Below are 13,646 nucleotides of genomic sequence, written 5' to 3'. Positions count from 1 at the left end.
AATTCCTACCTCCAAGACAAGTTCCTTTTGCTCCACTTGGTGACAGCCTGCGTGAATCGCTTCCTCCTGGTCTCCACGGCGGCGAGGTCGGGCAGAGAGCAGCGAGGGGTCTTCATCAGCTCCAGCGTGGCTTCATCTAGGGTTAGGGAAAAAAAAAAAAAAATCATGGGAATGGTGGGCTAAGAAATCCCAGGGGGGACAGGGCGATGGGAAGGGAAGAGCTGAAGATGCAGCAGCAGAGCAAAATGCCCAAGAGCCCATTGGAGCACGGCACCAGCCCCAGCATCACCCGTGGGGACACCCATGGGGTACTGAGCACCCTCCGTGCCACGGCTGCACCCACCAAGAGCCACAATTCCTGCTGAAAGCCCATTTCTCCAAAGCAGCCACCAGCTGGGGCTGCCGGAGGCACGGGGAGACGGCACCCCACGGCCGGGGCGTTAGGCGCTAGCTCTGCCGTCAGCCTCGACGGACAGTTTTACCCATTTCAGGAGAAAATGCAGCAGGTTACCCCTTGCGTGACACGTTACAGATGTTGAGAACTTGTGTGGAAAACCACCTGTGGCCGTCATTATATTTTAAGCCATAAATTTTTAATTATTCTGTTTTATTCTCTCTTGCTGAATTTCCCATTCTTCCCCTAGCAAAGCAGAGACACGCTTGCATGTAAATAAACTATCTCTCTGTTCAGCTAGGAGCTCATTTGGAAAACGTTCATATTCCTTCTTATTCATTTTTAAAACTGAATGAGAGCTTAAAGCCCCTATTCTCACCTGCTGAAAGGCAGACAAGTTGTTCATTCACCCATTTTCCATGCTGGAGTTGCCTCTTTACTTAAACGCTTTGTTTTCAGGCACAAACCCGCATCAGTGACCTGCCCCGGCCAGCCCCCCCGGCCCGTTTCAAACACCCCCACCCAAAAATTAAAATGCAAATGCATTCGAGAGGCTGTCCTTGCTCCCAGGCCTCCTGCAGCTTGTGATAAGGTAGAAGAGAAATAATTGCACGCGCTCAATGAAGAGCGGAGAGTCCCAGCGATGGGACGCGGCCGGCGGCTGCTCAGGAGGCGACTGCTCCGGGGGACCGGAGGGCGGCCGGGGTGCCGGGATGGACGGAGCAGTTAATTCTCGTTAATTCTGTCCCGAGCAGCGGAAGCAAGCTGGCCACACGGCGGGAGGTCGCGGCCGCGTGTCATGGAGAGAGGGGAGCAGAGGAGAGCAGACGGGCGCCCTTCCGAGGGCCGGGATAATGCTGGCTTTCTCCTCCCCACAATGAGGACATTGAGAGGAAGGACCCTGGACATGCCAGGGAACTTGTATCGCTTCAGCCCGGCCTTGGACTACTCCCTCCCGGCCCGACGTGGCCGTCACGTCAGGCAGAAGCCACCCACCGCCCTGTCCCGCTGGCCGCCGGGGAAGGTGATGGGCTCTCGGCTGGCCGGGGGCGACCGGGGGGTGCAAGGAGACCCTCACCATCTCCAGATACCCTCACCATCCCTCTGCGCACCGCGGGCAGGAGCGGGCAGCGCCGGGGCGACGCGACACCAGCTTCCTCCCTCCCCTGCGCTGCGCCCCGGCGGTGAAGAAACCGGAATATCTACATATTACAAATTGGGAGGCTTAACCAGGATTTTTGCTCAACTCCCTCTGATGCTGCAATTAAGGCTTTGAACAGGACAACCTATCAGCCTTAGTTTCTCTGCCTAATTCCCCGCCCCCCCCATCTTTTTTTCTTTTTTTTTTTTTTTTTTTTTTTTTGTTTGAGCACACCAAGAGCTATTTTAAGCACAACGGGAACCCCAAGGGTGTGTGTGGTCTGGTGAAATAATTGCTTGCCTCAGGTTCTCAAAAGCACAAGGCAACAAAGCACCTGAGCCATGTAATTACTCTTACAGCTGCAAACTGGGCTGTACGTTACACCTGCCTGAGCTTTTCCTGGAGATGATCATAGAATCATCGAATCGTTTAGGTTGGAAAAGCCCTTTAAGATCATCCAGTCCAACCATTAACCTACACTACCGAGTCTACTCTAAACCAATCAAGGGTAGACTAGACTAAACCATGTCCCAGAGCGCCACATCTGCCCATTTTTTGAACACGTTTTTTGATGCTGCTCCACAATCCAGCACCAAGTCCCCTCTCCTCCCCGGATCCGCAAGGAGCCGTCCCTGCATCCCTCTGCACCGGAGGAGGGATCAGGAGCCACTGACCTAGGACCCCCGTCGCCTCGAGCCCCCCGAACCTCTGCATGGCAGTGATGGCCTTGGTGAGCTCCTCCTGCGTCTGCAGTTGGCCTGTGACGGGATCCGGAGGAGGCAGATACCCAAATTTCGTCAGCCAGTCCTGTGAAACAAGGAGAAGCCGGGATGAGAAAAGGAAAGGAAAGAAACATAGACGCGGGAAAAGATGCTCCGAAGGTCCCGTCCGTTCCGCTTGGCAATACTTTTCCCATTTATGTGTTTATACCCGGCTTCCCCATCGAACTGCACGGTCTCCGCTAACAAATGGACGTGTCAGGACGGATCTGTACACATCACTTCGGTAATGGGATCCGGCGACCTTCACGCATTCCAAGGGTGACATCTTTTTTCCACCCGGCTGCAGACCATCTTTGATAGCGGCGGCAGCGCAGCCCCAACGCGAGGGTCACACAGGCGCCTTTGATTCTCCCGTCGGACACTGGCAGCTCTTGGGGGAAACTTGTTGCAGAGCTGAGTGCGAGGAGAGGGGAACAAAACCGCCTGTCACGAGGGCCGGGCAACGCCAGCTCCATAAGGACCTCGCTTCCAGTGGGACCCATGGGGGCTTGGGGGGGGTCCCCGGGTCCGATGGAGGAACCTCGCTGGCCGAGGCTGCAGAGGAGCTGGGTTTTGCCCGGCTTTGTCTCAGTCAGCCCTCTCTGACCACGCGTGCTGTGCTTTGAGCTTTCTGCTGTGCCATGCGGGCACCACAGCAAGGTCACAGCTTCCCGCGAGGGGTGAGGAGGGGACCTGTCCTCCTCCCTGCCGGCGCGGGGAACACCGCTGCGGCCAAGCGCCCTTTGCGAGTCCCCCCATGTCCCCATGCCGGCACGAGTGGGCTGTGCCCGCTCTCCCAGGTCCCTTCAGCCAGCCTGCTGCCACCTCCTGCTGCTTTCCAGTCCAGGCACGGCCAGGGTGGCCGAGCTCTGGGATGACGACGCATTAAGGATGCAAACAGCATGGCAGAGGCTCCCTTCACCTGGTGGAGAGGAGCTGGGACACGGGGACGAGGACAACCCTGCAGTCCAGGCTGCCCCAATGCACCCTGATGGCTTGAGGGTGCCTTGTTTTACCTTGACCTTCACAACTTCAAGATTTTGATTGGAAACAAACCCAACCATGACGTCTCTGACCCCTCTTCCAAGCCGCGCAGTCATCCAAGACCTGGGGTGGATGATGTCAGCGCTGACAAAAACTCGAGCCCTCCAGAGAAAAAACACCATGGAGATGTAACATGCCAAGCCGCTTCCCCGGCGGCCACCGTGGGACCTCGGCTTGGTCCCTTGGTCCCACCAGTTCCCAGGCACCACGAGCATTGCGGCTGCAAAGTCTCCAGGAACTGAAACGCCGCCCCAGCGAGGCCCGGCGGTTTCCCAGCGGTGCCATCGCCCTCCTACCGCGGCAGGAGGGGCATGGGGACAGGGAACAGAGGAAAACCCCGCAACAGCCTTCCCCTAAAATTTGGCCAACGTCAAAAAGTCACTCCTGGTGACTCATGGACCTCGTAATTTTAAAAAAAAGAAAATATACATAAATGGATTTTTTAAAAAACACTGTAGGAACATCAGGTTTCTTAACTTCAGATTATTTGTTTGAGGGGATAAATGGGCAGAGTTGTGCTCACCCCAGCAGCACCAGAAATGCCAGGACTGGCTTGACAGTGAAGCTGAAACCTCAGTCACCCACAGCCCCCAACGGGACCGATGGATTTATTTAAGAGAAATAAACGGCTTTTCTCTCTGCGCCCTCCTCTCCAGCATTCCCACGTGGCTTAACCATCTCCCCCCCAGTTTCCTTAAAGCATTTAGAGCCAGGCACGGGGACCTCTACCACCAGAAAGCAGCGGGGACCTGCGAAACACCCGCGCGTCCCTCCACCAAAGCCTAAGCAACCAGTAATCCCCCTGCCACGGGCGCCTCATTAAACCCAAGACCGCTATTTGATAGGAATTTGTCTTTCAAAGGAAAATACATTTTGGAAAATACATTTTCATGGAGAGCTTTCTCTTCCCCTTTTCAGCCTAAAACTGACGGAAAAAAAAAAAAAAAGCCATAAATCTCATTCTTACAACTGCTTTTTAAATTATCTTTCTAAATCCTTTCTTATCTTCCGTCTTGCTCCCCTCCCCTACCTTGGCAGAAGGATCAGCGAAGAATGATAATACTGCAGGCAGGGAATGCCATAAACACCTACCCTCTATTTTCTTTATCTGTATCAAAGAAACATTGAGCTATTGAGCCTCTTGAAGACTGATATCGATCTAGACTTCCACCGCAGTCAATACGCCACAAATTTATCGTAGTCAGCTTAGTGCCAAAAGTTGGTACCTGCTTATCACTACGGTCTGAATGTCTCAGCTCAGCGTCACCTGCAGCGGTCACCCCGAATGCCACAGCATCCCCAGCCCCTCTCCAGCAAGCCCAATTAAACAATTTCACGCTTACAGAGCTTTACGGCAGATCTCCCCACGCTTGGCGTGGCTCTCACGGTCTCGTGTGCCGGGTTTCTCACTGGCAATTCACTTCCCTCCTCACCCTCCTTCACAGTTGCCTTATTTTAGCGGGATGGTGTGGTGTTATAGCCAGAGAAAGCAGCTTATCTGGCTGTTTTTTGCTTAATGCAACTCCATTAGCCGCCGCCTGGCTAGGAGCGCGTTAGCGTTCCCTCACCATCAGGCTGAAGGCCAGCCCAAGCGCTCTCTCCTCATCTCCCTGCTCCTGTTTGTCCCCTTGGTGCAGCAAAAGCATTTGCGACAGAAATCAGAGATGCAACTCGCCCCTGATTGTTCATGAGAAATCGGCTGTGACGCAGAGCTCGGCAGCCGGCCCATCAATTGCCGAGGATGGTGAGGTTTAATTTGGTTTCTTCCCCGGCCATGGAGATGGTGCCATTTATCCTCTAATGACAGCGAAGCTGCTACTCCACCGGAGATGTACACAGCGCAGCTTTGCTCAGGCCCGCCGGGAGAAGGAGGTGGCAGCAAAAGGCTGGGGAAAGCACAGGCACGGTGAGGTCCGGCAAAGGTCCTGCCGATCTTCTCCCTTTCTTAACCCAAAGGGACAGAAAAAGCACAAACCCAAGCGGACGCCCCAGAGCAAACAGGGGGCTCCCTAAAGAAAAGATGGAAGGAACGGGCGGATATCACGGTCCTTCACCTGCTCCACCTTGCTGATTTTCCTGCGTGTGACTTTTCATCTAGACCATCATGTTTATCGTGCCTTAAACAGGTTCTCCATAATCTTCTAGAGCTCTGCGATACCGCTCTCGTTCATCTCTTTTCCAGTGTACGGGTTCTGGCCGGTTTCCTCTCCCCTTGTAAACAAAGCTGATCCATAATATTGAACTTTCACACGCCACCTTTGCTGTGGCAGAAAATTTCATTAGGGAAAACGCAGCTGGACTTGGAGATGAGAGAGACCAGCAGGAACTGTCTGGCTAATTATCTGTGTGCCCTGTGAAAGCTTTTCAGATACTTTCTTGTCCTTAATTAGGACAAAAGCTAAACTTACAAACTTTCATAAATGAAAAATATTAAAACATTTTCCACTGAGATAACTTCAACACATTCCCTTCTTATTTCCACTACTTTTTTTTTTTTAAATAAAAAAGCTTTCTTTTCCCAACTCTCATTAGCTTAAAATGTTTAAATGAAATAGTGATTTAAGCTGAATGCTAAAATTCTTTGAACATATTTCTTGCCTGAGTTGGCACGATAAAAACTTTTCCTTAAGAATGTGCTGCATTAAATGAATTGACCTAATCCCATGAGAAGATTCAGCTTCAGCAGCTCCCTATTTTAAGAGGAAAAAAATTGCTTCACCAAAAAAAATTCAGATTGAGCCAATGCCTGACCATCTTCCAGCTCCAAGACGAGCTTCACTACAGAGCGCATGGCATGGCCTGGGTCTGGGGCTCACAGGATCCCAGGTCAGTTTTTGTGGGAATGGCCTCATTGTGTCGCTGGCCCCCAGTTCCTAATCTATAAAATATTTGTAATGGTATTTCCTGGTCTCCCATCTACTGGTCCTGTCTGCTCACACTGGGAATTCTTTGGTGCAGTCCATCCCCTGCTCTGCTGTCCCCCAACCACGGTGTCTGCTGGGCCAGACCCGGCCAACGCGTTTCGCTGCCATCGCCGAAGGTGGACCCGCACGATGGACTTCGCCGCCGGTGCTGGGAGTTAGCAAAGACGGGGCTGGGGAAAGCTGGAGGAACTGAGCCAAGTCCACAATCAATCTTCTGATCCAGCTCCACCACTGAACAATACAGAATGAAAAGCTTTCCATTGTGCTTAGGGCCAGGGCAAAAAAAAAAAAAAAAGAAAAAAGAAAAAAGGAAGAACTGCACGCCTGGCAAAAACATCCAAAGACATCCATCCATCCGCACCTCCCCTCCACTGCGCTGGATAAACACAGCTGCCAGCAAGAGCCTTCGCGCTGACGGCGCTGAGCAGAAAAAAACATGAAAAAACCCTTAAAAACCACATTTATTGACAAAACACCATCCCTGCGTGGGGCCGGAGATGCCACCCTGCCCGGTGTGGGACGGCGGGGCTCACGCCATGTCCCAGGCAGCGGGGAAAAGCCATCGCAACGCGTTCACCTCTTGGGACCACCGGGAACAGAGGCTCCCTGCGTGCTGCCCGTGCCCCATCCCCTGCGGTCTCGTGGCACCAGCCCCACAGACACACAACTCAAGAAATGAATCATAGAATCATGGAGTTGTTTAGGTTGGAAAAGCCCTTTAAGATCACCCAGTCCAACCATTAACCTACACTACCAAGTCCACACTAAACCAATCAAGGGTAGACTAGACTAAACCATGTCCCCAAGTGCCACCTCTGCCCGTTTTTTGAACGCTTCCAGGGATGGGGACTCCCCCACCTCTCTGGGCAGCCTGTTCCAATGCTTGACCACCCTTTCCGTGAAGAAATTTTTCCTAATATCCAACCTAAACCTCCCCTGGCGCAGCTTGAGCCCATTTCCTCTCGTCCTATCGCTAACTACTTGGGAGAAGAGACCAACACCCACCTCACTGCACCCTCCTGTCAGGTAGTTGTAGAGAGCGATAAGGTCTCCCCTCAGCCTCCTCTTCTCCAGAAGAAAAATTGGGGAGAAAAAAAGAAAAGAAGAAAAAAAAAAAAGAAAAAAACAAACAAAAAAGGGTTTCCCTCCCTTGTATCCCTACGATCTTTAAACAGTTTGATTTTACGCCTCCCACCCCACCGCCTGTGGTACCCAACAAAAGATGTCCAAAAGACACTGCTTTAAAGCACCATTTTCCTTTGAAAAGGGACTGTGTTAACGGTGACGCAGCAGCATCGTTCCTCCACAGACCTGCTCCGTGTGCGTGTTTGGAGACAGATTTCTCACTTCGTTGGCTAAAAATCAGGTGTATTTTTTTTTTTTCTTGTCTGGGTTCCCATACTCCTGTGGCATAGCGTAACGGGGAAAAGCCTGCTTCTTGCTTTAAAAAATGATAAGCAGAATCAAAAACTGCAGAATTTTTCTCCACGTAATTTTTTTTTCTTTTGGAGAAGGCACAAAGTTAGGAAAAAATGCTAATTGAGTCCTCTTCTCCCCTGCAAACAAGCCTTGCTTCAATTTTTAGACTTTTTTTTTTTTTTTACTCCTTAAGCCATTTGAATGGAATACCAGGGAGCGATGCTGCTGTAGCAGGAGCCAGGGACTGGGGCTCTCCAGGGCCAGGTGATGACCTAGAGCAAAACGCTGGCTCTAGCAGCAATAAAACCTCCGGTATCACTTATGCAGAGCCAATTTTCAGATTAAAACGGCAATTTCATTTCTTTCATCTATCCACTTCCCTTGTATCAATACCCTTTTGTCCTAGAACCTACTTACCTGCTTCATTTTAAAATAGATGTAGATATTGTCCCTCTTTTATGGGAGATTTATGAGCTCTGTAAGTTTGCTTTTACAAATATTAATATTGTATAAGCTGATGGGCTTATTCAACTGCCACAGGCAAAAAACCGACTCAGTCAGCAAGTATTCTTCCTGATGATTTCTTTTTAAGGGTCGTAGGTTGGCATTTACAAGACGACAAACTAGTTCAGGATAACAAGGAGAGAGGATAGACAGGATAAACAGCAAAACAGAAATCAGGATAAGCAGAAAAACCCTACCCAAGCCAGTTCCATGCTTCTGCCTGCTCCTGTATTATTATAATGACCATGTTTCTAAAGCTTAGCCCCCAAAAATTAGGGTCTTTTTTTTTTTTTTTTCTTGATGTTGCATACACATAGAGGGAAAAAACCAGCCTTAATCCTGCAGGTTTTGTAACACTGCCTTTGCACAAGGATGCTGTTTCACCCGACACGGCGCCAAGCGGAGAGAAGAGCGGAGGACTAACCCCAGTCCCTGGCTCCTCCGCAGACTCCCAGCCCGGCTCCATCGCCGTCTCCTCAACGCTGGAGGAGGGAACCGGGTTTCAATTCACGCCCTTGTTGACGGGTGCAAGCAGCACCCACAGTGCCCTGCCTACGGGCTGTCGGTTGCGGCACCCGCGGGCACCTCTCCCTGGTCCGTGCCACGGCCGCCGGCGTTGCTCCGGACACCTCTTCGCAGCGAGCGGCCACGCTCGCAGTGACTTGCGACGCACCTCCAGAGGCTCTTCGGATGTGCAACATGCATGGAGAGGATGCTGGTACATCCCAATTTCCAAATTTTCAGGGCAGTCCAAGGCTTGAGCAGAAGCACGGGGTTTTTTTTCCCCACTCAAAAGATCCCTTTCAGGAATATTCCTTGAAAAGCTTTACCAGGCTGCATCTTTGCTCATCGATCAAGCTCCCAGTTGCTTTTATTCATTTAAAAAGGCTACTGCCATGGCTGTGAGCCTAAACCCTTACCCTGACCTGAACCCGGCCCTCGGCTTTCCGGCGCAGGCAGCCCCAGTGAGGTCCCTCCCCGCTGTCCCCAACAGCCCCAGCCACAGCAGGAGCACAAAAACACCCCAGCGCTCGTCTCCACAACTCATCTCCTGCTGTCCACGCCACATAACCATAGAGAAACGAGCTTTGTTTTTGTAGGGTCACCCAGGGGGGAGAGGAATTTGAAAACTCCCTTTCCTGCTGGAAGTCCCTTTATACCCTGGGTGCAGTCGCGCTTCGCACATGCAGGGGAAGAAAATCCAAACATGCTATTCAACAAAATTAATGACCCAGATTACTAAAATAAAGCTACAACTCAAACATCCGGAACTAATTTCCAAATTACACTTCACTTTATCTCTGCAGCTACCATTAAATAGGGTGGAAGCTTTTAAAATTAAAAAAAAAAAAAAAAAAAAAAAAGAAAAAAAATCACCACCACCACAAGCTAGATTAAAGGGAAATTGCTTTTGGCTGTTTAAGTTTTTCTTCCAAGTTTTTCAAAGGTTTACAGTATTCAAATTTTTACAGTCATTTTCCTGAGATCAAACAACCCCAGGAACAACGCCCATTAATTAGAGCAACACATATGGTGCCGCAATACTCCGAGGAGCGCACTCCTGCAATGCAACGGCCTCCGGGCCATGCAAAGCCAATAATTTCCTTCCAAAGGTTGCCACGCACCTCTCTAATGAGCTATCACACACACGTAATCAGCTGATTAATTCATTAGGAGAAAAAAAAAAATGCCGTTTGGATTAGAACCAGGATTTTGGTCGCCGCCACCGCTGAACCGCGGGACCGGTTTCATTAGCTCACGCCAGAGGAGTCGCTGGAATCCAAACAGCTCTTTAATTCGAGCGAACGCTGTGCACGGAATCCAGGGTAGAATTTAATGCAGCTGCTAATGATTTCCTCTCCCTCCCCCTTGCTTTAAATATTCGATTAGGTTAACAACAGCGGCGTTGCGAAAGGCCGCAACCTACAAGTCCTGAAGCAGCAGGTCCCTTGGCGAGGGACACATCACACCACTCAATGACTTTGGACCTGGGACATCCAGGTCATTAAAGATCCAACGGAGAGAGCACCTCCGCTCCGGCGCGGCTCGCTTCCCAGCCAGCAACTGGATGCCAACTTGGCTGCCTGCGGGTCTTGTCGGACGTGATCAGGTCTTGCCTGTAGCCTCGAACGCTCGTTTGCGGGGCGTTACTGCTCTCCTGGGCGTCGGGGGATGACTTCCTCCACCGGGCAAGGTGGGCACAGAAGGCCATTGTGACTTGGAAGCGAACTTCATCCGCTCTGTGGTAGATGTTACGCAAGGCGTAAGCATCTCTTTGGTTGGATGGATACCGAGAGCCTTCCCAGAAACACAGAGTTAATCAAGAGATGTTGTAGAAACAGAAGGAAATTCTCTGCAGACCGCAGAAACAGCCTTTTCAACCTCTTTGAACTGAAGATCAAAGAACCAATTCCCACCCATGCAAGGCAGGCAGAACAGTGCAGCGCAGAACAATGTTTACTACAGCTGGTTCAGGTTTCTTTGCAGAGTAAGAAAAGGTGACAAAACATATAAACAAGGTACAGTTTATTCTTTGTTTTCAACATAAACGTGTATTTTTCTTCGTGGAGATTTTCAGCACATCCTGAAAATTTCCACTTGAAGGCAAAGACGATGCAAAAAAATTTGCGTGCAATTGCAACTCCACAGGACCATCAAAAAGGGAGTCTCAACAGGAATAGTTTTTTGTTTTTAAATCAGCCCTAGTTTTGCATAATGCTGCCTGTTGCAGCGAAGCATCCTTTTTCATCAATGAGTTATTTAGGAAGGAAAAAAAGAAAGTCCTGGCGTGTGATAGTCTGTTGAACTGTGATGGGAAGTTAGGTAAATGACTGAATTAGCATTCTTTTACCTTGCTGCAAAAACAGCTCTAAACCATGTAACTCGTTGCTTAACGTGGTTTATGAAAATAACCCGGCTCCTTTCGCGCGGGCGTAGTCCGAGGCTGTTTGCGGCGGGCACAGGAGGCTCTCCCCTGGCGGCACCGTGTCCCGGTGATGGATGCCACCGGCCGGATCCTTTGCTGAACGGCAAACCTGGGACTCCGGCTCTCCTTGAATACCCCCAGCCCTGCTCACTACAAAGGAAAGTGCCAACGCTTGCATTAAAACTAAAAATGCGACGAGTTCTCGTGCTCTGGCGGGCCCAGAGGCCGATAACATCACCGGAGGGATCTCAGTAACCCCAATACTCTATTCCATTGAGAAGCACAAGAAGTGATTACCATTGCAACATATGGCACATAAATACCGGCAGCGGAGTTCAGATGGGCTTTAAAATCCACTTTAGAGCATCTGTGCCGCTGGTACCTGGGCTGCGCCCGGCTTCGTCTGCGTGACGGAGCGTGGTGGCCGCTGGGTGCGTTCACGGGCTCGCTCCAGCTCCGTTTACGCAGGACGAACCAGCGTACGGCCTCGACCGGTGAGCCCAGCTGGGATGGACAGTGGCCAAGCGGGGTGGAGGAAAAAGCCCAACTCCAGCGTGAGAGATGGAGCAACTGGATACCACGAGACCTACCGCCCACCGCTCTTGAAGCGGCTGCGCTTGATGATCTGCAGCGTTCAAAGCTCACGCAGAACCCCAGGCAGGTGTTTCTCCTGGATGCCGGCTTCCCCCGGCACGCCTCCTCCCCACCAGCATCCCTGGCGGGTCTGCTCTGACCGTGCCCGCAGGTACCGGCGGATCAAATCTAACCTCAGATCTGGTGCAACAGGCTTAAATTAAATGTCCCCAGTTCTTACAGCATTTGTAAGCCCAGGAGAACTCTCCGTGTACCCGGCCGCTGTCCACACGTAGCCAGGGAAGAGGTTTCCCTGCTCAACACAGCGCAATAAATCACAGTGAGAGATTGCCTCATCCCTGAAATCACATCCTCTCTGTATGAGGAAAAATCAAAGCCAAGACTTTGCTAATTCAGGGTTTTCTGGGCACAGGACATGGGAATGTCCGCGCTTTCCTGGATGATTTTGCACAAGGCTCATCGGAGTCCAAAGCTGCTGCGGGGCTGCTGTGAGCAGAGCCAGCTGGACACTGCTCCTCAGGAAACATCTGCTGGAGATGGACAGAGGGAACAGAGCGTGCCGTGACCCTCTTCTCCCCGCGCTCCTCCACCTCATCCACACAGCAGGAGGGTGGGCAGGGAGGGCAGCTTCTGTGTCCCTTGCCCAAGGGCAATCCCGCATCTGGAGGCTCCCCGAGCCCTCTCCACCACGGGAGCTGGGACGCCTGTCCCGCACGCAGCGGGGAGGCTCTGCAAGATGGGCTCTCTGGGGGTTTGGTTCATCTCAGCACACAGATGTTCGGACATTTAATTAAAATCTCCGAGCCTCCCGAGTATCCAGCATGGGGCTGTTGACATCACCCAAGCAGACTGTGCAGAGAACTTCCAAACACTCCTGTCTTCCAGCTGGAGTGGGACCAAGACGAGCAAGAAAACGATGAATTCTTTTAAAAGAAGTACAAATTGCTCTTTACCAAAGTGAGAATACACAGCGAGGCTCTCCTAGGGGGTGACTTTGGAGGTCCTGGTTTTGCTTAATGAGCCTGTCCATCTCATTGGGCCCGAACGGCACGTTTGCTCGCGGTGCGTAGGGAAAGTCAATGACGCATTGAGAACACAATGGCGTTAATCTATATTCTCTCCCAGCCTCAGCGAGATGAGCTCCTACTCTTTCGGTTGCAGTCATTAAACAAACCACGTCTGGTAGCTAACTGAACAGACTGCTATACATCAAAACAAATCTCTCGCTAACGCCATTTATTGGGTCTTTTATTAGGACGGTGTCTTCTCCAGGATGGACTCCAGACCTGACTTTCTGCAGCAAGACCCGATCTTGTCCACATCCTCACTCACAGCTCTCAGCCGCTGTCCCAGGCTTCCGAGTTGAACTTCCAGCACGGCTTAAGTGCTTCCCCATTTACAGCAGCCAACAACATTTTACCTCGAGAGATCAGCTCAGCTGCACATCTCTCCTCCGCTCCTCAGCGGGGAGATCAGTGGCTTCATTCCTCCCCCTTGGAGCATCATGCTTCCCTCCAGCTAGGTAGGCTTGGTTTTCCAGATAACCTCAGGACACAGACTGCCTGTTTAAGCATGCTCACGGCATGGCTCCGTATCCCTTGCAAGACACGGCAGAAATTCTCTACTCCTCCGCAAACTGGGAATTGGAACGCTGTGCTCGGCGCTAGGACTGGTCCGGGGGCTGCTCACGACAGCCGCAGTCGCTGTATTCACCTCAGCAGCTTTTAGATCGGCTCTTAGCCGTGTCCTCCCGCTTAGTTTTTAGCAATGAAAATATTGTGACGTTAAGAAATCCATAAATCAGAAGCTGTGCCGGGGTGTAACACAGAGCATCCATCCCCGAGAGAATTAAACCCCGCTTCGGACTCCTGTCCCCGGAACACCGCATTTCCTACCTGGTTGGCTTTGCTGCTTCCCCCAGTCTCTCTAAAATAGCGGT

The 13,646-nt window shown here is 51.3% G+C and overlaps 1 protein-coding gene across 1 annotated transcript in view; it reads right to left on the bottom strand.

Annotated features, from left to right (window-relative positions):
• Positions 1 to 13,646, bottom strand: part of MMP17 (matrix metallopeptidase 17) — a 74,832-nt gene that overhangs the window by 24,372 nt on the left and 36,814 nt on the right. The window contains 2 exon segments of the mRNA XM_075719012.1: positions 10 to 136; positions 2,210 to 2,342. Coding sequence (XP_075575127.1) covers positions 10 to 136; positions 2,210 to 2,342 — 260 coding nt within the window.

This window comes from Pelecanus crispus, chromosome 11 (assembly GCF_030463565.1).
Source record: "Pelecanus crispus isolate bPelCri1 chromosome 11, bPelCri1.pri, whole genome shotgun sequence".
In the NCBI taxonomy this organism is placed as follows: Eukaryota; Metazoa; Chordata; class Aves; order Pelecaniformes; family Pelecanidae; genus Pelecanus; species Pelecanus crispus.
This window is presented reverse-complemented; position numbering and strand designations above follow the sequence as displayed.